The sequence below is a fragment of the Platichthys flesus genome, chromosome 10 (assembly GCF_949316205.1).
Source record: "Platichthys flesus chromosome 10, fPlaFle2.1, whole genome shotgun sequence".
In the NCBI taxonomy this organism is placed as follows: domain Eukaryota; kingdom Metazoa; phylum Chordata; class Actinopteri; order Pleuronectiformes; family Pleuronectidae; genus Platichthys; species Platichthys flesus.
Window position 1 is genome coordinate 4,461,801 of NC_084954.1, and position 26,258 is coordinate 4,488,058.

The window sequence follows — 26,258 nt, forward strand, 5'->3', positions numbered from 1 at the left end:
TATTTTCTCTTGAGGGACGATATGTATCCCAAATTCAGCCTTATCAATGTGATTTCTCAGCCATCCCTCTATCCATTATGAGAGAGACAGAGAGAGAGAGAGAGAGAGAGAGAGAGAGAGAGAGAGAGAGAGAGGTGGAGAATGTCTTTGTGCAGATTATCATTTCATTCAGAGAGGCCCAGGTGGAGAAGTCTTCACCCAAAACATTGTGATGTCAAACTAATGCTGTAGTCAGTTTTCACATTAAACTACTGGGATTGTAAATGAGTATAATACTACACACACATAATGTCATGGAGTGTCAAGACGACCCATATACACACAGACTCAAGGCTGGAATTATCCACTAAGTTGCCTCTACCGAATACTGATTTTGGATCATAAATAAAAACATTTATGTCTTTGATATATTAGTTATGATCGAGAGTTTTTATGTTGATTAGTGTATATTTATTTATTGCAATTAGCTGTTGCAGAAATAAAAGGTTAAAGCACTCAAGGACAAATCTGATAAATATTCCAGGCAACCTTAGACCTTGTTGACACCTATTTATTGAATATTCACACATACAGAAAACACAGAGCCGCATATTATACTTCAAATCATAATTATAGCAGTAATATGGTCATGATAGACATATAATTATAACAATCATAGTAATCATAGGGTCTTAAAATAATAGCAGTAACAATGTTCATTTTATACTTGTAAATTTTTCCATAGACATATTTCAGTTTCACTGTAACTAATAATATTAAGTGACATTCCACCTCAGATCAAACAGGGTAACAAGAAATAACTTTGGAGTTAAATGAGGTTATAATGCAAGTTACACACACACACTCGTTCACACTCCGTCACACACACACACGTATGTACATTTGGAGATATAACACCCAGTGTCGCCCAGCGACTGTGTGTAGGTTTACAGTAATTCATAAAAGTTTGACGAGGCTGTATGAGACTTTAAATCTTCCCCGGGTCTGTTTTAATATCAATAAAGTGTGTTTGGCTGGTTTAGAAATGATAACTGTTACAATCACACACTTTGTTAAATGCCAGCACCCTTGTGTGTTCAGTGCAGAAACACACACATCTGTCATTTTTCAATTAAGAAGTTCACAGTTTCACAGAGAGATTGCGTTAAAAATATTTACCTTGTGTTAAAAATGAACAAAAAAAGGTGTGTGTATCATCTCATACTGGACAGGTGGACCTAAAATAAACTTTTGCTTGATTATGTCATGTTTGTTTATTTGTCCTGGATTCTGCGGTTGTGTAATACTGTGATAATGGCTGCACTCGTCTGCATGAACGCTGATCGGGCTGTTTTTGCTGAGTGCGTTTCTTAATTATGGCCGGACAAAAGGCTTACCTTGAAAAAAAACTTCCAATTAAATGTTGCATAAGTGGAAACTTGAATTCAGCCTTGTACCAAAGGCTGTGCGACTTGCTGAAAGCTGCAGTGGCTCAGTTTAGTTCTTCGTTGTATAAGCACACATGCAAATATCGCAGGTCTACAGTGTGCAGCCATTTTAGCAGCTTTGTGGTCCGATCCGTGTAAATCAGCAGAAGAGAAAAAGAGGAATTTAAAAAGGGGAAACCAAACACACCTTGACCTATACCTGACTGTAATGACCCCGTTCATACAGTGGTGTATACACATCCATAGCAAACATGTTGAAATTTGCCCTTTTATGATAGAAAAAATGTGCAGCAGCATTTGAAGTCAGGCATCACAGATGTTAGGGTTGACTCTGCTGAAGTAATGAATCTAGTTTGTAGCAAAGTTTTCTAAATTATTGGGGTATTGAAGAAGGGGAAAGGCACAGTCACGAAGCTCTAACACATGATAGCACCTTCTGTAAATGCTAGACATGTACTGTAGGTTTCAGGGGCCACGATGCTAGAGGAAACTTTTTTTTTACTTTTTATCGGGCAACTGTTCCCTCAGACTGACTCCTGAACATGTTAACTTAAAGGTTCAGTGTGTAGAATTTAGTGACATCTAGTGGTGAAGTTGCATGTTGCAGCTGAACAACCCTTAGCTCACCCTCCCCTTCCAAACATGGAAGAGAACCTGTGGTAGCCATCAGTTGTCATAAAAACTCAAAAGGTGTGTAATGAATTAGTGAATTAATGTAGAAAACATGGCGGCCTCCGTAGAGAGGATTCGCTCCGGAAGTAAATATAAAGTACTTCAATATTAAGAGTAAAGAAAACAACAATTTGTACAATTTAGATGAAACACACTAGTGAAAACATCACTAGTACTATTTCATATTCGATTTGTGCCAATAGATCGCTTTAATCCAAATCTTACACACTGGACCTTACTTATTTGAGCCATGCTAATGCTAGCTGTGTGGCAGCAGGGGTCAGGCTGGTCCACCACTTTGGTCAAGTCTCATCTTTAGAACGACTGGATGCGTTACGAAGAAATTTTGGATGATCCTTCAACTGAAAACTAAAAACTTTGGAATCCTCAGATTTTGAGTCTGGCGCCATCATGGGGTTTAAGAGTTTGGTTTTTAGTCACATGTCTTGAAAACGATTAAATGGACTTCTCCTTGACCCTGGACTATTCCTATGGCGCCACCACCAGGTCATGGCTAACTTGTCCTTGTTAGACAATAATATTTATTTGATGGACTAAAGCATTATACAGATATTCATGGGAAAATAATCCTGATGACTTTGGTGATCCTCTGAGTTTCCCTCTAGCGCCACCATGAGATTAACATTTGTGTTTTGGAGTAAATTGTTCTGAAAATTATTCAATGAAATTTGGCAACATATATTCACATCCTCCTACATTATAAGGATTAATTGTACACACTTGGTTGATCCCATGTATTAGCACAACAGAATGTCATTGCGAGGGTTAATTTTGATATGCTAGCAATAGCATTTGCATTTAGCTTAAAGTACCACTTTGTCCCAGTACACATCCTCGCTGAGCTGCTAGCATGGTGAGCTAGGAACAATTATAATGAACCTGCTTTTTATATTAGCATTAGCATTAGCTTAAAGTAGGTATTTGGCTGTGCCTGAGTACAGCCCCACTGAGCTGCTAGCATGGTTGAGCCAAGATGGTGAACATAGTAAACATTATAATGAACCTGCTATTTATTTGCAAATTGACAGTATGAGCATGTTACCATGTTAGCATTAGCATTTAGCTAACAGTAGGCCTACCACTGTGCCTAGGATCAGCCCCAGTGAGCTGCAAGCACAGGGCGAGCTAGGATGGTGAACATGGCAAACGATATAATGTACCTGCCGTTTATGTTAGCATTAGCATAAAGTAGGCCTAGCGCTGTGCCTGGGTTCAGCCCCACTGAGCTGCTAGCATGGCTTCGTCTCAAGAACTTCCTGCTCGTCTCACATTGTCGCCAGTTGAGGAAACTTTTGCCCAAAGTGATCGCACACAACCCCCCCCCACACACACACACACCCACACCTGCTTTTGTAGGACACACACCGGTTCCAATGGAAACCTCTTCATTATCAGAACAACCTTACAAGCCACGTTTTTTTTAAAGCGACAAAAAAATTCTCTCTGTAGTAACTCAACATCGAATAAAGGAACAATCGGGAATTCCCATCGAAAAAAAAAAACATCAATAACTTATTGAGCTGTACACTCCTTTGCAATATATCATTTCAATATCAATATTATAAAACTAGCAGGATTCAGTCGCCAGAAGTAAAAAAAAGAACGAAACGCGCTGCTCCAGCACCTTATTCAAACAGCGTCATCATCTTTATCACGTCAGCGAACACAACGTCCGGCTTCCATGAGACATCAAACCAGAAAGAATCCCTCCCGGACGAAGGCCTCGCTTCTAGAATCGTTTTACACACCAATGTTTTTTATAGTTTTTCTTTACAGACGATACAGATTCACATGAGCTAAGCCACGACTGAAAAAGCGTCTCATTTACACGGACGAGCGAACGACGGTGACGCGGCTGAGAGTCGGGCTATTGCTCTCGTCCGGGTATCAAATGGCTGCAGCATCGTTGTCTCCACCCGCCATCACGCCATCACACACATTCACACCGACACGCAGAGGAGACGACCCATCGTGCTCGCTCTGGTGTGGTCGCTTGGTGAAGATGACCGATGGCCGGAGATGCTGTGTTTGTACGTGTGTGCTTTTGAAAAGGGGGGGGTGTAGAATAAATGCAGTGGACTAAATGTTATTGGTACGACATCATAAACAACCTCCCCACTTTAAAGGGGATGCTCAACGATTTAGGAAACGTTCACTTGTACCGCTGTAAAAATAAACGTGAAGCTACAGCAGGCAGGGGCTGAGCTTAGCTTAGCATGAATTTCTGAATTTGAAAATATATACGGTGGCCGAGAGAGCTCAACGCACTGCAAATTCCTTGTTGTTTTCCTAACTTGCACGTGTTTCTTTTCTATTTGCATGCGTTTCCTGAATTTGAGCTCTCCTGGCCACCGTAGAAATGGCTTGATCTGTCCAAATGTATCTGTCCTTACGTTTGAATAAGTGAACTTTAGCGGTAGAGGTATTACTGAACTTTGGACATAGTCAGTTCAGCTATTTCCAATCTTTGTTCTAAGCTAATCGTAACTGGCCTGCTAGCTGCAGGTATTTATTTATCGTAGAGATGTGAAAGTGGTATAAACGTTCTCATCTCAAAACATATTAGCATTTTTCACCCCAAATTTCTCCTTTAACCACATTTTATAATAAATGTACACAAATTTGAACATTCCGGATCCATCAGTTATATTTTTTGTCACCTTCTTCATCCATCTGTATCATATTCAAATATAACTAACAGTGGCACAGCACCGTCCGTCGTGACAGTATTCTGCGGATGGTCCGTGTGTCCAAGGTTCAGGCATGATAAAGGCATGGCTCAGTGCTGGATGGGGCCTGTTTCAGAGAGTCACGGGGTCAGTCGGTCAGGGGGCGAGAGGAGGAAGAGGAACAGGAGGGTGGAATTATAGTTATTGACTGGCAGAGGGACCCCTGGGTAAACATGGTGGGGGGGGGGGCCTTTAGCACACGGAGCCATTCGGATCCGCCTCCCCGGGGGTGTAGAAATCAGGGATGGGTAGACCAGTGTGCAGCGTGACCTGCGGAGACACATTTACATGCAAATATATGGGTTAATGAATCATGGTGACAATGTTTAATATATTTCTCTGCCTGCAGGTGGAGCTGTGGAGCTGCGGAGCTGTTTCCTCAGTGAGTGTTCCAGTCTCGGGGGCAGTTTGCTTTCATCGCCCAGAAACAGTGCTTAATATGAATAAACTGCCTCAGAGCAATATGAAATTCAAAGCTGCTAACTGTTGTTAGGTCTTTGAAGCTTCCTCTTTCAGGGTTTAATCCTCCGAGTCCATATTTGTAAAACTTGCAAAAGCATTATTAATGCATAATTACTGTACTTATGCTACTTTATTGATCTATATGAAAAAAGGCTGTGTTTTTGCTTGGGGCATCAATCAGGGCTCGGAGAGTGCTTTGTACAAGGAGCCAGGGTTCGCTATAAAACTGCTTCAGGGTTTTTTTCATGTTCATCAGTTATGATAAATTAATCCGGACAGTTATAATTATGGTTTTTGTCAGAATCTACAATATAGAAAATACTCATACAGTTTCTTTTTTTTTTCAAATAATGCAGCAACGTTCTATTCTGCAAAACAAAGTAATCTCTCAAAGAAGTTCAGTTTTCTCATAGTTGGGAGAAATACTCAGCCTTCGCAAAGATATGTCTGATATTCTTCAGGAATAAACTGGGGCATTTATCAGGCTGAACACGTCTAACAAAAGATAATAATGAGTGACATTATGGGATAGATGCTCCACTGCTGCTGCTGCTGCTTTGATTAACACTCTTTTTCTAAATCCGTTGCCTGAAACTTTGTGGTGCTGTAGAACTTTATCATTATTCCTTTAGCTTCACAATAGTGTAAGTTTGAATATAACCGGGTCATTTCATCATTGTGTAAATTTATCATAATTTTTGAAAATGTAAAATATATTTTGTGGGTCAGAAAATGGTCTCATCAGCAGAACGTCACGTTTTTACTCAACTTCAACCTCTTGAAAAGTCCTGGCCTGTCAACAGATCACTTATTTCTGCCATAATGTTCGGTCGGGCCACCACTTAGATCAGGTGTTATCTTAAGAACGACTGTATGTATCTAACAAGGGGTTAAATTGTCAAAAGATAATGAATCTTCCCCTATTCTCTTTGCTCTGCAGAGTACGTCACTCATCATTCTGTACCTGGACGTTTCGGTTGAGGCTGATCGCCGGGTAATAGACGCCCTCCAACCCCTCGAACGCCACAGGACCCTGCTGCTCGTCGTTGATGAGGAAGATGAGGATCCTGCGTGAGAAGTCCAGCAGCATTCCTATCGTAGCTCCTTTACTGATGCCGCCATCCGTCCTGCATCGTCACACAGAAAGAACAGACACTCACATTAAAGAAGAGATATTCTCAGTAGTGCCCTGTGGAATATGTGTAGAAGTCCTCCACCCCCCCCCCCCCCCCCCCCCCCCCCGCAGCTGCACCGCGTTACTTTTTGAAATATTGGAATATGAAATGTTTTACTTTTTACTGCACTACAACTGGAATTTCTGTTCAGATTAAAGATAAAGATCTTATATGGAAAAAAATACATGATAATATTGTGTTTTAGTAATGTCACCTCACACAAATAACTAAATCTACATCAGTAAATTGTTCTGTTCACACACCTGACTGACTGTTTTTTTACCTGTTGGTGTGTGAATTGTTGTGCATGAACCACGAGCGGTTGTTGTCCACGTACATGGCCCAGGCCTTGTCGTCCTTCCCCAGCATCACGTCCTTCAAGACGTCCCCCCGAGCGATCCCGAAGGCCGGGTCGGGGTGGTTGTCGTAGCGGTCGATGGTCATCTCCCAGTAGTGCACGCCGCGCGAGAAGGCGGAGTTACCCATGACCACTCTGTCGTCGTAGCTGTTGCACGACACCGTCAGGTTGTCGTTGGAGAAGATGATATCCGGGTGAGCGGAGGCTGGGTCAAAGGTGAACCAGGCAACTGTGCACAAGAACAGTTACACACACACACACACACACACACACACTGTGGTTTAGCATTAATACAAATGTCAAACACAGGAACCACAATCACGTTGAATGGACTCGACAATGGTTGCATGGATCTAGAAGTTGGAGGTCGGATGAGGTGAAGTTACACTGTAAGAGCATCTAAATGAGGAGGAAGAACATGAATGAGAGAAGACGAGATCTACTACCACTATAATGATTATTGTCATATACTTATAACTTAAGATATAACTTAAGATTTAACTTAACACATAACTTAATCCAATTATCTTAATCTTAATGATAATCACACCTGCGACAGACAGCCTGAAAAGAACTATTGGCATTTGTTTAACCTGCTTGGAACAAGGTGGTTGGTGTTTACGAAAACTAACTACATACATTTTTTTCCCTGTCTTAATAATTACGCACTTTGTCCTTTACCTTCAAGGGTTACTTCACTCAATCAAAACCCAAAGAAATGAGTGTGAATCACCTGGATCGTCAACAAAGTGATTTTTGTCCCTCATAGTAACAAACCAGCAGGGACACATCTCTTGACAGTGCAGTTCCTGCTCAGTGTTCTAACTTCCTCTCAGACTTCACTCAGCGCTCTCATGGGAGACACTTTCCACTGCAGCAGGAAGCTGCTTCCACAGAGAGGAGCCCCGATAGACGCACTGTTCAGTAAATGCCCACCAGCAAATGTCAAATGGAACATTTCTCAGCTAAAGAGACACATTTCCTGGAAAAGTTGGTGTTGACTAAAATAAGAGGTAACATGAGGACAAATATTGGACTTTATAGAGTTGCCAGGTATCTGACAACATGATTGGTAACTTATAATTATAATGTTCCAGTTGAAATATATATTTTAAGTCATTTTTGCACTGACAGAAACTGTTGGTGTCCACACCTCAGCAAAAGCTTGACACCTACAGGGGTAAACTGGAAAATATGCTTTATGGTAATTAATGTGAACTGTGTTTAACTGTTCTATGATCTGTTGCTGAACACAAAACTCCAAGCAGGTTAAATCAAATGCTAATGATACATTTAGCAAACTGTTTGACGTTAGGTTAAAAAATATATATTTATATCACCACAGCTCTTTAATCTTAAATTCTATACAGAGACACATGGGAGGTTGACAGGCGGGCGTTTGCGCTTTATACGGGCTCCACTGGACGGGTCGTTACACCGCTGTCACCACGTGCAGTAAAGTTTCATTACAAAGCTTTATTTCCCACAGGAAATAAAAGAAAGGCATTTATTAGAAGCCGGTATCGGAGGTTTAATAAATGAAGCCCACAGAGCAGCAAACTGCCCACCTGCTGGTTGGAGAGTGAGGACTGCACTGATGGAACGGCCAAGAGCCGGGGGGGGGGGGGGGGGGGGGGGGGGTCAGAGAGGATAGTCAGCAATGAGATTCCGTCCATACCTGTGCCTATAGACTGAATATCACATGGAGAGTGTCCAGCTGAAATGTGACATGAGGGGGGGAAGAGGGTAGAGGAGGGAGGGAGAAAGAAAAAGAGGGGAGGAGGAGAGCGAAGCGTTGAAGCAGACAGGGGAGAGGGATCAGGGGGGGGGGGGCGGAGGGGGTTAGAAGCAAGTTTCATCAGGGAGGCTGTTTTATCTCAGTGGACAAAAATCCTACTGAAAACAAAGCAGGGTTAGACTTGAACAGAGACTGCAAGGAGGGAGACACGCTCCCGTCTCTGCACTGAGAAATGGAAAACCCAGAGAATCAAAGCACAGTCTGGTCGGTGGCGAACAATGTCAGCACTCTGCACAAACACATCTGAGTGGTTGGATCCCTTTGTACCGGCCCCCCCGACAGCTGCTGGGTGCTGGAGCTGTCAGGTAGGGAGGCTGTCTGGGCCTTTCAGCTCCTCTAATGGAGGACAAGCTTCTAGTCAGAGCAGCCTTAAACTAATGAGAACACAAACACGCGGCTGGATTATACACAAACCTGCTGATTGTGGATGTACCTGGTTTCATAGACGCACAAACACACTCTTTAAAAAAACTGAATTTACCTCCTGTTGCTGCTTTAGGCATAAAACCTTGCGTCTGACATTTTGGAAGCTCTTATTGTTGTTGTTATTTTTTGTGTTACAGGTAAATTTGACGCCACGGTGTCCTTAAAATCCCTATATTCTATCTGCGTGATATTAAATATGACTTTAGTCGACTTCCAGATGGTGCAAGGCTTTAATCTGGCAGCAACAACTCATTATTCTTAAGATCTTCTCGAGGATTTTTCATTATTGATGTAAAATGAATGTGTGGCTACGTAGAGAAGAAGAAAACTGAGCCGAGATTCGAGTCAGTGATTTCATCAAGTCACTAATACAAGAAAACGATTCAGATTATAGGTTGATTTGTTTTCTGTAAACAAAGATGCACGACGTGTCTCCACTTCCTCCCAACTATTCAGAAATGAAGCCAAAAAATCCTGGATACGAATGTCGCCATCATGAAATTTCATCCGCTTTATATCAGATCCTAACAAATTTAAAGCAAACTTGTAAAAACTGCCTTAAATTACAGAAACCATCTCTGAGATAAATGTATTGGTCCTGTGACTTTTTGCATTTGGTCCATGTCCCATCCACTTACATGGAGGAGACAGGATTAACGGCCACCAGGGGGCGTTCAGGACAGTTTGGCTTCACTTTTGGCGCGCTGTCATGTCGTCCATTTTTATACACAGTCTCATGTACAGTACCACAATCAGGGTTCATCGTGTCAGTAAAATCGAACATTACATCAACAGAAATGCATCATGCAAAAAATAATAATACTTCAATAAAATGATGGTGGTTCATCAACTTTATATAAGCAGACGTGGCAGTTACTGTATATGAGCTGGAAATGACTTCTTATAATGAATATCTGTGGATCACGTGACAACACGACCTGCTGGACAGCTGCTGTTGTCTGATTGACAGCCATTTGAAATCAGGGAGGATGAGTGACATCTGATTTCATAGCTGCTAGTGAGTGAACTTGACCTTTTTAAAAGCATCCAGTCTTCTTCTCTCGATTTGTTTGAGATGAAATATCTTAACAACTACAGGATGGATTAAGGGTCAGTCCCAGTTCACAGGGTCTGATGGTTTAAAGGTCACATGTTTACCCATCACACATAATGGGAACCTGACAAATAGGTTCCCAAGCTCTATACTAACCTAATATTTCATGGATTATAATGAACTTGTAAAAGGAGGTTTCCCCTTTCTGCCTCTCAGTATAATGAGGGAACATAGGACCTAGGGAACATGGGGTCAAGGGAACATGGGACCCTGTGCACACAGATATGTTCCCTTGCCATGAAATGTTCATTTGAGTTCCTTGGGGATGAATCTTATTGACTTTAGTGATCCGTCACATTTGTGATTGGGAGCTAAAGGTCTCAGCAACTACAATTCTTAGATATTGATGATTAAAAATAACTTTGGCTATTAATTATTTAAGTCAAAAGTAGGTCAGTAGGTCAGTTGCTAGAGAAGCTGCTGCTTGAGCTGCTGCTTGAGCTGACACCATCTTGCTAATTTGACGACAAACATTTGAGTTTGGTTTGTGAGTCCAGCTGAGTTCATACTGCCTGAGGAAGAAGCTCTAGAAAGACTTTAGGCTCTTTCTGGATTTTAACGTTACGTGTATACTCACTGCCTTATCCTAGATCAATACTAATAAATGGCTGAGTTCTGCTATGAGAGTGTATTTTGTTCATATAGGCTACAGTCATGTGCAGTAGGAGGAGGAGCTGGTGCTTAACGTACTCTCAGACGTCTGCATGATCAGGGTCTTGCTGTACTGCCCCACTCCGCTGGCGTTGAAGGCCTTCACTCTGGCCTTGTACTTGCTGTTGAAATGAAGCCCGTCCACTGTGCAGATGGTCTCCGTCCCCACGTAGACTTCCTGTAAAGACACAGTGATTTCCTGTCAAACCGGCAGATACGTTAAGTGCGTGATCATTTCACCGAACAGGCACAGAGTCCTACTCCCTGGAACCCGGCTTCAGGGGGAACGCAGTGTTCGGAATCGGCAGTGAGTGTAACAAATGAAGAGAGTGAGCTGGTACAACTGAGCGTGGGCGAGCCAGCCCACACTGGAGTATAAATAGACGCAGGGACACAACTCGCCGAGCTCAGCCTGGCACTGCGTTGGCGAGCCTCGGTGAGTCAGAGAGGAGAGGAGACGGACAACTTCCCACAACGTTTTTACAAAATAGTTGTTTTGGCAAAAAGCTCAGCTTCGACTGCAGGAATGGAAAAACGAAAAAAATGAAGCGAGTTGAAATTAAAGAGACGCACAGACTGGAGGGCAGACGGTGAAAGAGCAAAAACAACACTTAGACATTTTAAAACACTAAAAGCCTGTATTTGGAAACACAATTACAATAAACACAACAACATTTAACACTATATAAAATGTGCTCTTGTTTGCTCTCGGCCATTTCAGCGGTAAATCTCACGCAAACTGCTGCACAATGTCCTCAAGCTGCAACAGAATCTGGCAGCAACTTCCCACCAATTAGCAGCGAGCGGAGACAGTGTGTGGATCTGCTGGCAGCCTGCTCGTCAGTGATCACCCTCTCATGGAACAGTTGTAATTAAGAGCAACGCCTAACGCGCGTTTGGATGTTTTTGCGGAACACATAATCAAGTTAGAGGGTGAAATTGAGATTGCAACCAGCTGCCGTCAGCTCGCAGCAAACTAACTCAGGGGCCACGGCCTGTTTTTCCTAAATTAAAACCCAGGATGCCCCAACAAGCAGCTGCTGGCCCCTCCTCACATTGCACAGCGAGGGTGGAGCTGATGCCCCGAGTCCTGCACGAGCAACTGCAGCCACTTTTCAGCCTCGTCACAAACCACCAGAGTCGTTTACAGTTTTAAAGCCGATCTCAATCAGCTTCCTACACTTTAGACCCCTTCATAAAGACATCCCACTATATGTCCTTTAACATGACTCCTCTTTAACTCATGTTTGCTTGTTTACACTGAACCACACGAAGCAGACATAATGTCGTACAAGTGTGTGGGTAGTGAATATTGAATGTTGTTTTCAGGAGCTTTAGGGATAAGCGAGTCCACTCACAAATGCATTTTGGTACATAGAGTTATAAAATATGTTTTCAACCTGTATTTACAAACAGTGAATGTTGCACTTTTGTCATTTTGTGGTGAACTGACCCTTTAAAGTGCTAGAAATGTGGTTTGTGAAGGTTTTTGCAAAACAAACTCAGATCCTTCCTTCCCAGTTGCTGGGCTTCAAACTTTAACACTGAGGAATGTTTCCTCTTAAAGTATATTTTCTGCTTCAAGAGTGGGAATAAGGGAAACTCCAGTTGTCTCTCTCTGTTTAGTCTCTCTCGTTACATGGAGAAACATCTCATCTGGTTTTCTTACCCTGTTATTAGAAATAAAAGATAATTAAAAAAAGAGGAGCCACATCTCGCTTGTTATGAGAGGGCAGCGTACGGGGGAAGCTGCTCTTTACAGGTTTAGAGTTCAGACACAGATATCCTCCCTCATTGTACTGAGGGAATTGTTCAGGAGGTCTAAGTTGTCCTGGATAACAAAAGCAGGGGGCTCCGTGTACACAAACCGGGGAGGGTCTGATGAGGATCGATTACACGGGGAACCTCTGTGAAGGTACGAACGCCGCTTTGATCCCAGATCCCACTTCCTGTGGGATCATCCCGACCAACAGCTGCACGACAGGTCCTTCCTCCCGACCGTGTGTCACTCAGCGCCTCGCTTCCACCGGGTCACGTGACCACGTCACTCCGAGCTGCGCCGTGCGGCCGTCACACGTCCACTCTGGGGGATTCGACCACAAAGAGCTGCTTTCACGTCCCCCCCCCCCAGCTGAGCTGGTGTCCTCCCTGGCACCAAGTGAACAGGTCTTTGTTGAGATAGAGGTGCTGCAGGGTTCTAAAGGTGAATTATGACTCTAACTGGTCCTGTTCACTTTGTGTTTTCTAATCTAAATGTAGATCTCACAAAAGTTCCCCTTTCTTAAAGGAAAAGTCGTGGTGACATCAAGTTGAAGAATGACGCCCAGCATGTGGGGACAGAGGGACAGAGGGACAGAGGGACAGAGGGACAGAGGGACACCTACCCTGAAGGGACCCCCGTTCCCGTCGTCCAGCTCCAGGATGTATCCTTCCACGGTGATGGTGGAGAGCGGCGGCTGCTTCCATGACAGCGTGGCACTGTTGTTCTGTGTGCAGCATTCCTCGAGCTGGAGCATCGGAGCAGCTGGGACTGAGGGGGGGGGGGGGGGACCAGGCCAGGTTAGAGCCCAGTGAGGGATGGACGAGCACACACACACAAACACACAAGCAGACTCTGCATTGCACAAAGTCCTGTTGGATATTAACAATTTCCCCCCAAACACTCTCAGTATTTCGATATAAAACTGCTACAAAATACACAAACGCAGACCAATTTATATGCAAAACTACAAAAACTACACCTCCTGACATCAATTAAGAATGAACTCTTATGTTTTCCAGTAAGATAAGTTGTGATTTTTAAAGAGTTCGTATACGCAAGAACAGGTTGTTTTTAAATGGCCACTGTAAACCCAGGGGCCTGGTGGCACAGATAGAGGAGGACACTCAGGCTAGAGAGAAAGAACATTAGTGTCCAGAATAGATTTCAGGAGGACACATGCAGAAATATCACAGTAAACATTTAAAAGTTTAACAATATCTTTAGTAAGTTGAAGTAAACCAGAACTTCAGGATATGAAAAGAGAACAGCTGCTTCTCTCCACTGCAGGAATATATTGTTTCGTCTAAAAACGCTCGGGGAACATTAGTTCCCAAGGGGACTTGAACTTTCCTCCCGTTTTGTACCTGCCTCCTCTTTCCCTCTCTCTCTCTCTCAGAGACCCTTCACATGTCTCCACCCGTTCATCTCACTCTCTCTCACTCTCTCTCACTCTCACCTTTCAGCTGCACAAAGTCCAGCTGGTGGATCGTCTGCAGGAGCGGCCCGCTGTCCAGGGTGAGGTCAAAGTCGCTGTTCATCCTCGGGGTGAGGGTTCCCTTCCCCCACTGACTCTCCGTCATGTGGACCCTCCGGATCAAAGCGTCCGAGATCTGAGAGCAGCCGCAAACTCTGTTACTCGCCCATAACAAGGTATCATCTCTTAAACAACAGCCCACAGTGCAGTATCAAGCATCAAGGGAAATTCATTCAGTGACATTTCAATGATTACGATGAACTGAAAAGTTAACTGAGACACTCGGTTCTCTCCTCAAAAGGCTCTAAGTTAAACAGCTGAACAGGCAAACATGTGAGATTTGTCCCCAGACAGGAAAATATTTCAATATATAAAAACAATAATCTCTAGTTAGGGTTTAAATAGAGCAGTTTTTTTTCCTTCTAGGGAATTTTGTACTTGTTATTTTTGACACAAACACTAGACGTGTACTTCTGCTATAAATATTTCTCCACGATTGGTAAAAATCATTTTTGCACGGTGCTGAAAAAGCAGATAAAAATATAAATAATTTAAATCTCATTTTAAAACCTCTGCTCCGTGCAGATGAGTCCTGTGCTTCCCACCGTTGAGCACACAACTGTCACATTAGACACACAAGTCCAAAGTGTTTCAGCCATCAGAAGATAAAAGATAGAAGATTAAACTGTAACTTCACTGTATGAATCATGGCAGATTTTGTTTTTAGTTATTTTTCAGTTTTATCTAAATGCATTTGGAACTGAGTCAAATTAGCAGCTTGCGATTTTACTGTTTTCTGCCACATGAATTTTCTTCCTTGGAGAAATGTCAGCAAACCGCCCACGAGCAGGGAAATGTGTGAAAACTGCAGCTTTGACGGGTTAAGAAATAAAAAGCTAGAAAACTGCTTTCCAACCTTCTCACTGTAGATTTGAAAGTTTTAGAATTTCTTATGGATTCATGGAGTCTTTATACATTCAAGTGTTAAAGCAGTGAGACTCTCCTTTTGGTTGAACTGGCCACAAATAGCTGTAGTTTACTTTATTTTAATGAGCGAGAGGGTTTGGATCCTCCTCTACTTCATCCACTGAATCCAGGGAGATGTTAGATTCTTACCTGGAGGAAACCACTGGGGTCGTTCTCCTTGATGACCTCCAGACAGTACTCCATCAGCCCCGTGGTCTGACGCAGCTTCACCGTGCAGTGGGAGATCTGATCCCGGACCACCTGGAATCCAAAGAGGGAAAAAACATTTGTTTTTCAGAAGTAGAATACGCTTATTCAGCCACAACAAGCATGTAGGGACGGTAATTGTACGTTTTCCTGTAATTACCATGAACTGGAAGAAAACGCAGAAAGAAGGTAAAAGGAAGTGATGGAGTATTGATATTAGAGAGTGGATGGAGACTGGCGATGAAAAGACATTTTGAAAAGGGAAAATGAGGTGGAAATGATGAAGGAGAGACAGAAAAAGGAAATAAAGATACACAAAGAGGACAGAGGGGAAGGAAGATGTCGGGTGGAGGAATGAGGCCGACACCCACCCACACACACACACACTGAACAAGGCTGTTAATGGATGAATGAGACGACCAGGAGGAAAACCAATAATGAGATTAGGAGCAGGATTGATTGAGTAATGTGGAGACACAGATCGGGGGAAGGAAGAGGCGGACATCAGATCCTGTCACTGACGTTCACGTGAGGGAAGTGACATTTTGTTTTCACACGCTCGGCCGCCGTGTGAGGAGTCGTCAGCGTGAGCCGCTTACATCAGAGCTGAGATGTGACATTTTACTTCTCCGGTGACCAACGGACTCCAAACATGCTCAGACACGTGCGTCATGTTTGATATAAAAAAACACGCTAATAATATATATAATAATATAATTTTATATTTATCCTCGTGTAGCATGAACCCTGCTTCTCTTTGCTTTGATTTGATATTTCATAGATGTGAGCGGGGAGATTCCCTCGGTCTCACCGGCACTACTGATGTCCACAGAGTCCCTGCTTCCCCCCCACCAGCACCACCAGCACCACCCCCCCCACCCCCCCGCCACAGTGAAATAAACGGAGAAGCTGGTCCGACGGTTGCTAGGTAACTGAAACTTCAGTGCTGGGATTCGAGGCTGAACGGAGGAGAATCCTTCCTGCAGCCGCCTGGAGACCGACACACTGAACACACACTGACACACTGTACACACACTCACACACTGTACACACACTGACAGGCTGTACACACACTGACAGTCGGTGAGCGTCCAACACGCAGCAGTGAAGACTCGTGTGAGATTATCACCGGATTTTTAATTAACTGCACTTTCTCAGAAAAATGTTCACAAAAACATTCACTGAGAATAAAAAATCTAAAGTCATGTTTCCCTCTTTTCTTACTCCACTAACATGCGAATTCATGTAACAGTAGTAATATGTATTGAGATAAATTCAATTTATCTTAATTTTCTTTCAAAAATTGAGACCCAACATTATAACATGTGATGCAACATCAAAACACCAATGTTTGTAGATGAGCTACCACGGTATGGAGGACAAAAGTATAAATAAATTAATTAATTAAATAAATAAATGCAGGAATAGGTAATATAATGAATGAAAAAATAATTAAAAAAAAACAGTTTGCAATGAAAAAGGCTATTTGTGTGTTTATTTTTTTTTACATTTATTTATTTCACATTTAATTATCTTACAAAAATAATACATGTAAAAATGTGTAAAGAAGCGAATGACCCAATGTAGAAATACATAGATTAACTAATAGATGTAGAAATAAATAAGAAGAGAAATAACCTCATTCATTGCAAAACAGTTTTTATTTAAGTATTTATTTCTGCATTCATTTATTTGTTTAAACACATTTTTTTGTCCTTCATACCACACACACGTGAGTCCGGGGGGGGGGGGAGGGGGGGGGGGGGGGGGGTAAACATGTCGTAATGTGTCCTAACAACCGGTGCCTAGAACATGTAAGATCACAGGGAGCTGTTGCCATGACAATGGAGGCCAGTAATCAAAGCTTGTGGACAAATATGAAAAAAACATTTATACAAAGATGACATCAACACGACCGGAGCCTCAGATAACTGTAGTAGGTTAAATAAAGATGTGTCTAAATTCTTATATATAAAACAAATCTAAAGAGTGTAATCATCACAACTTTACATTATAAAATCACACAAAAAAACTAGCATTAGGATCCTGATTACATGAGTTGCAATTAAACATTTCCACCATATTGTCCGTCCATATCTGATGCTATAAATAAACCTTTCAGTGCTACATGTGATGGAGGCGACTGAGGGTCACTCCTGACATCTACAGCTACACGTCAGCTGATGCTGATGGATGCTGATGCTACAGCTCCTCTCTACGACCGATACACCACATATTCAATAGAAAACACCAGGCCAGTGCGCATGCTGAGCATTATGGGACATTTCTTCAGGGCGCAGCTGATGGCAGATCACAGACATTTTGACTCTGAAAGGAAAAAGAGCAGAAAACAGGGAGCGCCTGATGTGAGGAGTGTAGCTCGCTTTAATCAAACCAAATCAGAGAACTCACAGCTTCACTTCAGCCTCGTCTGGCATCGGAAAACAATCTCAAATGACCTCAGATGAGAAAAACTGAAGAAACACAGGATATGGAGTTCCTCATTAGAGCCTCTCAGCCTTTACTCCTGCAGTTGTTACACATGCGCTCTTATCTTAGAGAGGAGGTGGTCTAGTGGCAGAAACTTGAACTATGGGCAGAGAAGGTCTCTGGTTTGACTCCACGGAGAGACAACAAAAGACTAACCTGGATTGATCTGTCCAAAAATCCACGAGTCTCCCTACCCTGTCTAGTGCCCCTGAGCAAGGCACCCCATCCCCCAACATCTGCCGTACATGGTCGCTCACTGCTCTGTGTGTCCTGCACCAGATGGGTTCAAAAGCAGAGGTTAAATTCCCCTACCTTCATGAGTGTGCCTTTGCGTGTCTGTGCATGTGTTTGGGACTAATAAATGCATCTTAATCTTAATCTGCCGTGAGCCGAGGATGGTACATTTAAGCAAAGTCTGCGGATGAGTCGGTTTGTTTAGCTGCAGATCCTGAGGCTGGACTCACATTGGTTTTGACCCTTTTTCCCTTTCTGCCCAAAATATCAGAGGTTGTCCACGTGGCTGAGATGACAGGCTGCAGAAGTGAGTGACTCCTCGGCCCTCGTCCCTTTCTTACGTGAGCAGCGTGAACTCGAATGAACCAAAACATTTAAAGAAACAATGCAGCATCTCTTTAAAGGCTCTGACCAAAGCATAGAAAATGTGTCGGACTGATTTGTACACCAAGCAGAAACTAATTTAATATTTACATCGACGCAGCTAATCACATCTTAATTAACTCCCCTGGTTTTAGGGCTGTAATCAATCAGGGGACCGTGTTTCACTTCTCTTCCAATACAGTGAAAGGAGATCTCCCACCAGCGCACCGAGGATTCGCTCTCTATCTCTCTGGCTGAAGGCCAAACCGTCCCTGCTGTGTCAGGCCTGGAGCCACCACCCCCCTGCAGTGGCCTGGCAGGGCTTCAGGAAGGGGTTTGTCACTCCCCTGTTCAACAGCCCCACTCGCCCCCTGTCCTCGGCACGCAGCTCGACTCACGATCGCGGAAGTCACAGAGTATGACACGGAGGAATCCGACATGAAGGTGCAGAGAAATGCCAACATGTATCATCGCATCTATCCCCCACTATCCCTCACACTGCTCTGTGACCAGCTGCAGAACCTGCCGCCTCCTTCTGCGTGTTCCTGTTGTGATTATCAGGCCACTGCAACACTTGTGGTTTGTAAGATACTGTGGCTGCAGCCTCCCTCACCTCTTCTGTCACAGCAGCACAGGCCGGTGCACAGGACAGCCAGGACCCTGCCGTTAAACAGTCTGACATTATGGACGTGCATGAAGATGATTTAATGATACCGACAGACGAGGGGTTAGACGGGGTTAAAAGACGGAGAGTAAAAGATGTCGGAGGAGAAAAAGGCCGTAAAGGGATCAGAGAGATGTGAGGAGGAGAGGAGATGAAGAAAAGAGAGGAGGATGAAATACATGAGGGGCTGAGGTGGGAAACATTAAATCAAAGTGCAGGATCGGAGGAAGGTGAATGACGGGATTAAAAGACGCTTCATCTCCGTCCTGTGTGTGAGGAGCTGCAGCGACGGTCAGTGAAAGTGACAACTGACACTGAGATGTCAGTGAGGATCAAGCCGCTGCCTGCACAGCGTTAATGTGGATCTGATACCCGGGTCGGCAGAGAGCAACCCAGCAGTATGACGGGCGTCACTTCCCTGATGCAACACGATGGGAACACTAATGGAGAAGAGTCGGGGTCAGAATTACATATTTGTATCAATCAATGATTCATTCAGTTTATAAAACAAAGGAGATTCCTGCACACTGCTCATTTGTCATTGACATTTCTGTCTGTATGTGTCTCAGATGTCTCAAGGGTGTTCATCTTATCAGCGTCACACTTGGGGTGAGTATTGTTGAGGCCCAAAGGAAGTGCTGAGTCGAATATTAGTGCAATATTAATACATTTTGAATTCACAGGCAGCCAGTGCTCTGTGGCAGCCGTGGCTCGGACTCAACAACGTAAGACACGTACAGAGTTACTCAGACAAAACAGGACAGCTGAGGACATCCTCTTGGACTCTGGGAAACTGGAGTGGATATTTCCTCAAACAATGCATCCATCATCTACACCAGTGGTTTTCAACCAGGGGTCCGCGGCCCCCTGGTGGTCCGCGAAATTTGCTTTGATATTTCTACACATTTCCAGATTACTCTTGAATATCATAAAAAATATTTAAAATAAGAAAAATATGTCTAAAATAATATAAAGGTGATGAGGGGAACCTTGAAACTGGCTTGGGGCTAGAAACTGCCAATAGTTTTCCCCTGTGCATGTGTGTTAAAGGTAGATGCCGAGGAGCGGTTGAGCTCGGTAGAAAAACTCTCAGGAGGTCGTGGAGATGTAGTTTGTATGATTGGGATTTTTGTTTTCCCAAAAAGAAGGACCAAAAGGGCAGAATTAATTATGAAAATATTAAATAAACCACAGAGAGAAATCAAATACTTTGTAATAAGAAAAATGAATTGGCAGAATAGCCAAAACAATTAATTGCAATAACAGTCAACTTTACCCCGTTCGCTGGTTGAGAAACTATTTCTACACACACACACAGAAGTACTACTCAAGCAGTAGGTGGGGTTTCCTCCTGGTGATCAAGAGGTTAAACTGAAGTAGGCCTCAATTGTTTGTGTGATATTGTATGATTATCATTTGTGACATATTCTGCATTACTTTGTCATCTTCCCTATTCAATTATAGCCCCAGTTTATGTTGATTGTTATTGATCACTGTTACTTTAACGTTCTCTCAACATGTCAGCTACATGTCTGTACATTAAGTCATGAATGTTGTATATTGATGTACATATGGTTCTGAGATGCAGTACAACTGCAAACTGCGTTTAAATTTTGTTTTCAATTCTTAAGCACTCAAAATCAACTGTTTTTGTTGTTTTTTTACACATTTTTTTGAGGTTTTTAAATAAAACCAACATGGAAAACCAAATGTTAAAACTTCCTTCTAGCCACGCAGGCACACAACACACACACACATACACACACACACGTAGGCACGCACGCTTAGGCACATCAGTGGGCCGTGGATTACTTTCTACTCAGAATGGTTGAAAAGACCTGATCTACACCTCTTAACCTTTGAGGGTCTCCGGGGGGGCTGGAGCCAATCCCAGCTGACAACTGGTGAGAGGCAGCGTACGAGTACACATACAGAAACAAACAACCACAATCACATTCACACCTACAGGCAATTCTCAGAATTTCCAATTAACCTCGGCTGCATGTGTTTGGTCTGTGGGAGGAAGTCGCAGTGAGCAGTGATCAATCTTTCATGAAAACAGTCATTAGAAGTTGGGAGTGGATTCGTTTTCCGTGGATCTATCAAGCATTCCACAAAGAAAGCCTGAATTGTGATTCCGCAGGAGCCTGAATATTTCATGCTCGTCCTCCTGTGACACGCTGCTGCTGCCGATCCCACTGCTGCAACCACAACTGTCGCTCAGCGTCGCACAACATTTTGTGTTCATGTGTCCGAAACGTCCAGCCTCTCCTGTTTGAGTGTTGGAAAGTGGAGGAGCCGGAGGAGCTGGGATCCCCTGCAGCAGAACACGTACACAGGGAGGACAGCAAATCGCTATTGTACTAAAATCATTTTTTAGAAACAGTTTTCTGTGCAGCTGTTCTCACGGAGTTTGCATCCGGTGGCAAACTCACAGACAGACTTCATTTCAGATTCACTTTGTGTTGCTCTCATCAGCCTCAAGAAGAATCCCTGAGCTCCCAGATGAAATCCAGTGAGAGAGACGCAGATCAGAGGCAGCGAGGCTCATCACATTCAACACATTCTCCACGTTGCATTAAAGGACTATACTGGGAGACGCAATTTGTCTCGGTAAATTCAATTACATTTACATCTTGTAAAACGTACACATTTGCTCAGAGACAGTTTGAATCAGACGTTTGATACCGTGAGAAGCACGAACACCTCTAGTCTTCAGCGTCTGCTGCTCACTGGGGTTTCATGTGCTTGTTTTTCAGCCACAGGAAACAAAAGAGGATTTTTGGTGCAAACTTTAAAGGATCAAGAAAAAAAGGCCTGTAAAACCATCCCGATGACGGATCATCATTTAAACAGGTTTAAAGCCCCCGTAAGTGGATTTTCATATCTCACTGTCAGACAGTGGGAGAAATAGCTGCCTGGGAGGAAGCAACACAATCTGAACACCGTGGCCAGTATAAGATTAGTTATGCAATTCTCAGTTAAGGGCTTAAAACCTGATCCTGTACCGGTGCAGCCACGCAGACCCAGGTCAGGTCCTCAGTATTGAGTCTGGTGGGAATTTGAAGAGGAGGGAAGTTTATTTTTGTAATTCAAAAGGTAGAAACATATTATAGATGGCATGTTGTTATAGATATAGGCGTTTGGATTTGACCTCGGGCCTGTTGATGAAACAGAGACGCCGCCGACTGTGAGTCTGAGTGGAGCCGAGTAAAGGATCTTTTGTGACTCAGCGCGACAAACCAGCAACAACACAACCTTCCTCCTCCTCTGCTGCCTCGCTACACAACACACACGGGTCAGTCCTCCCCGTGCTCGATGTGAAGGACGACTTCTCGCCTCCGCAGCTTCACACAACCAGCGCCATGAGTCCCCCGCTCACCATGGCGATCCGGAGAGCAGCAGGGAGCTGGGGGGGGGCGTGCCAAGTCAGCTGCAGCCGCCTCGCTGTGGTTCAACTGGTTCCGTGTTTTCTAAATGCTTCTCATGGCTTTTATCATCACGGCATCAGCAGAATTAATCAGGGCCACTTCATTAGTCTCTTAATTGGTCCCATGTAAAAAGCAAAGCTGCCATTTTGCTACATGCAACAATCAGCTGCTTCTGTGCAAATACAAAAAAAGGATTTAACGTTATCAACAGGACATGGGACAGAAACGAGTCCCAGTCAGTTACAGCTGTGGGACGACCCCCCCCCACTGAGCAGCGAGCCAATGAAGCAGAAGGCGTCTGGCGAGAAATAAAGAAGAAACTCGAGGAGATCTCTTCCATCACAGACTCTGTGGGGAAACTCCATTGATGGAGCGAGCGAGCGGCTCAGATTCACACGAGAGCTCCACACTGAAGAGGAGCATCAGATCCGTCATGGGGGGTGGGGGGGGGACGTGTGTGTTTCTGGCATTAAGATTCAGCGAGGGACACGCGGAGCTGCCGATCTGTCGGCCGACCTGACAGGAGGGATCAGATCTGCTCAGAGACACATTAACATTCCTGCGTCTTGGAGGTGCTAATGTGTCCGATGTCTCTGTGCACATGAATAAACACACATCCATCACTCCAACAGCCGGCCTTCGTTAAGCTGAAACTCAGTTCGCATTTTAAGCGTGCACGGCTGCATCCGAAACAGCAGCGTCGAACGCAACCTCTCCAAACTGCGCCACCTACAGGCACTGAGCGTAATTACAGGAGCTCAAAGGTAAAAATCTGCTGACCAGCTCCTCCCAAGACATTTTACTACGTTTGTTGAATCCGTACAAAATGAGGTTGTTTTGCGGTTTATGGATGATTGTGTGTCGGATCAACATTGTAGTGATGTCGATCAAGAACAGGAACACGCACATTTGCCAAAATCGCAAACAATTTCGTAAATGCGAAGCTATGTTACACAAAAAGACTGGAGGGGACGCAGGACAGTGACCAGACAGGCTCACTTAAATTTGATTTATAATCCATCATCTTCATATTCCATCTATGGGGAGAGGAGAGTCAAGTGTGTGTAAGTGTATGTAAATGTACTGTATGTGCGTCAGTGTGTCAGTGTGTGAGTCTGCTCACATGTTGCCGTGCGCGGACCGTGTTTCTCGAAACCACCTACACGTGTGAAACCTTGATTCTACAGATCGTCCAAGTGTGAAATTGGATGCCGTACGGCACAAATGTATTTTCCCCTCCCCCCTCCTCTTCCTCCTCTTCCTCCTCTTCTTCCTCCTCTCCATCAAAACCCTCTCTCCGCTCTGTCCCTCGCTCAATGTGATGCCGACGGTCTAAAGGAGAATGTGTGTCTGAAATCACAGCTATGGCGAAAACCTGGAAATGCTCAATATTGAAAGGGCGTAACTGCTGTTCTTGCATTTCATCCGTTCTAACCACAGATTTGATATCAATGTGTTTCACTTGCATTTAGATGAAAATGTGTCTCTCCAGGCAGGCTATGGGTTCAGTTCATGCAAGTTGGTGTTAGATTTAATTCCTGCAAATTAATGTGAAGTAAAATTTGATGAAGACCAAAATTTGATGAAGACCAAAAATACATCAAATATCTCATTTTTCACCTCCTGGGTTTAAATATCCAACCTGCGCTCTACGACTCATCGATAACAAACCACAACGGAGCATTGTAACGACAACGACAACCCGACACCCCATCACGGGGGTGGAACCGGGTGGAGCTCACTCACCTTCAGCTTGTGCTCGTGCTCCTTGTTGACCCGGGACAGCAGCTGGGCCTTGCGTCGGTTCAGGGCGTCGATGAGGGCGTCGCACTGAGCCACCAGGCACGCCTCGAACTCCACGCCGTTCTCCTGCAGGGGGGGGGGGGGGGGGGCACACAGAAGCAGGTGTAAGATTTATTGTGTATTATCTCACTTCTTCATCTGGAGGTGGGTGGACGAAACCAACATGCAGCACCAGCACCACGGGACGATGACTGATCCATGTTCCTACAACTACGTCCAGTATTATTCATTTTCACACATCCCAAACTTATCTCCTCCTCCTCCTCCTCCTCCACCTCCTCCCCTAACTTCTCCTCATTGTTTCCCTCCCTCACGTCTCCGTCATCTCACGATAACCAGCGACGGCATTTAATCCCACCCTCCTCCTCCTCTGACGAATCTCTTCTTGCTCAACGTGAGGTGCCACAGAATGGAACCGACATCCTCACAAACACACACACACACACACACACATCTTCACTTTGCAAACACTGAAACTCACAGAGGGTGAAAGCGGCCTCCTGTTCCTGTGGCAATGCAACAGCTCTATAGAATGTAATGTCGTTATTGATTCAATAAATCATGACCAGTCTGTGACTCATGCACTTTTCACTGGACTGATTCAGGTTTTCAAAAGGCACGGCTGCCAATGGCTGATTTACATATTCCAAATGTACGTGTGTGTGGTTGTGTGGTTGTGTGTGTGTGTGTGTGGTTGTGTGGTTGTGTATGTGTGTGTGTGTGTGTGTGTGTGTTTGTACCTGGATGTGCTGCACCATGTTTCTCAGCTGGACCAGGAACTCCTTGGCCTCACTGGCTCGGTCGGACAGGCCGGTGAGGGCCTGGGACAGCTGACCCTGCAGAGAGCACAGAGAGGACGTCATCATCACACAGAAGCAGATACATTGATCTTTATGCTCATATTCAAATAGCAGTAGATCATAAACACTCCAATAAGTCGTGTAGATGGAATCAGCTTCTGTTTAAGAAGCTCGGCTGAAGCTCAGGGGTTAAAATGTCAATCAGGAACAAGTAGGACTTCTTGAATCTGTATTTCCTGTCACCTCATTGTTGTGAAAACAAGATTAAATCATTTCTGAATTAAACTCAAAATTAAGACAAAAGTTATGAAAATGCTGAGAATGAAATACCATAGAATAGATATTAAAAGCAATAAAAACTATAAACCATTTTTTAACCATAAATAGAAGATGGGATAGAAACACAGACTAATGATATCAACCCAAGACTAAACTGAATATAATGTTGTTATGTATGAGGCAGATCGACTCAATGATAAATGAATAATCTCATTAGTCCAAACCCCGACAGCAAAGACAAAGGCAGGCAGCGTGAGATTCAAAAGTTATTTTTAATGCAGATTCCCTGAAGTTTCCTTATCATGTACAACAATATACAGGATCTGGTTCTGTCAGTTCTGTCAGTTCTGTCAGTTCTTGAGTTTTAGATGAAGTCAAAAGTGTCGAGGAGTCAATGAGGAAAACAAAAGCTGAGAATTCTGACATTTCCTTAAAAACCTCATTCTCACAAACAAACGACATCTCCCGCTCAAGCTAAAGTCGACTAATGAAGAATGAAGCGCTCGACTGTGGGAGGGATTTAAGAAGAAAGGGCTGATGGGAAATGCGGTTGTTCTGGACGGACACACAGGAGCTACTGTTTGGACAGTTCACATACATGAAGCCGGGCTGTGTGAACAAGGAGGTGACGGAGCGAGAGGACGCGGCCTGACCCGGTGGGAACCTCGCTCGGTCGAGTGAACCAGACAACCGTCCACTCAGGGAGCGCATTGTCTCTCTCCCCCCCCCCCAGCCCCCCAAAAAAACATCACTTCAGCTCCGGAAGACAGCAATAAAACCAGCAAGCGGCTGATACAGTGGAAAACGCTGAGAAAACATCCCGTCGTGGCGCAGGACGCTGCTCTGTGTCAAACCCGGCCTCTGGGATTCTGACGCTGCCCCGCCCCCCCCCCCGACCTTTGACCTCAGAGTTTGGGAATCCGTGACAGCTGTCGCTAGCATGAGGCGACTG

General features: G+C 44.0%; 1 protein-coding gene across 4 annotated transcripts in view; it reads right to left on the reverse strand.

Moving 5' to 3' along the window:
* Window positions 1–524: 524 nt before the first annotated feature.
* The window catches only part of trim9 (tripartite motif containing 9), a 34,977-nt gene continuing 9,243 nt past the window's right edge, over window positions 525–26,258 (reverse strand). Inside the window, exons 2-11 of one of the 4 annotated variants that reach the window (XM_062396475.1) lie at window positions 24,968–25,063; window positions 24,171–24,293; window positions 15,186–15,296; window positions 14,052–14,205; window positions 13,218–13,363; window positions 10,873–11,011; window positions 8,523–8,561; window positions 6,824–7,073; window positions 6,276–6,438; window positions 525–5,119 (exon numbers count right to left, since the gene is read on the reverse strand). In XM_062396475.1, coding sequence (XP_062252459.1) covers window positions 5,042–5,119; window positions 6,276–6,438; window positions 6,824–7,073; window positions 8,523–8,561; window positions 10,873–11,011; window positions 13,218–13,363; window positions 14,052–14,205; window positions 15,186–15,296; window positions 24,171–24,293; window positions 24,968–25,063 — 1,299 coding nt within the window. In that variant the 3' untranslated portion in view covers window positions 525–5,041. Of the gene's footprint in view, window positions 5,120–6,275; window positions 6,439–6,769; window positions 7,074–8,522; window positions 8,562–10,872; window positions 11,012–13,217; window positions 13,364–14,051; window positions 14,206–15,185; window positions 15,297–24,170; window positions 24,294–24,967; window positions 25,064–26,258 lie in introns of all 4 variants that reach the window. The other 3 variants (XM_062396473.1, XM_062396476.1, XM_062396474.1) reach the window with 3 other exon arrangements.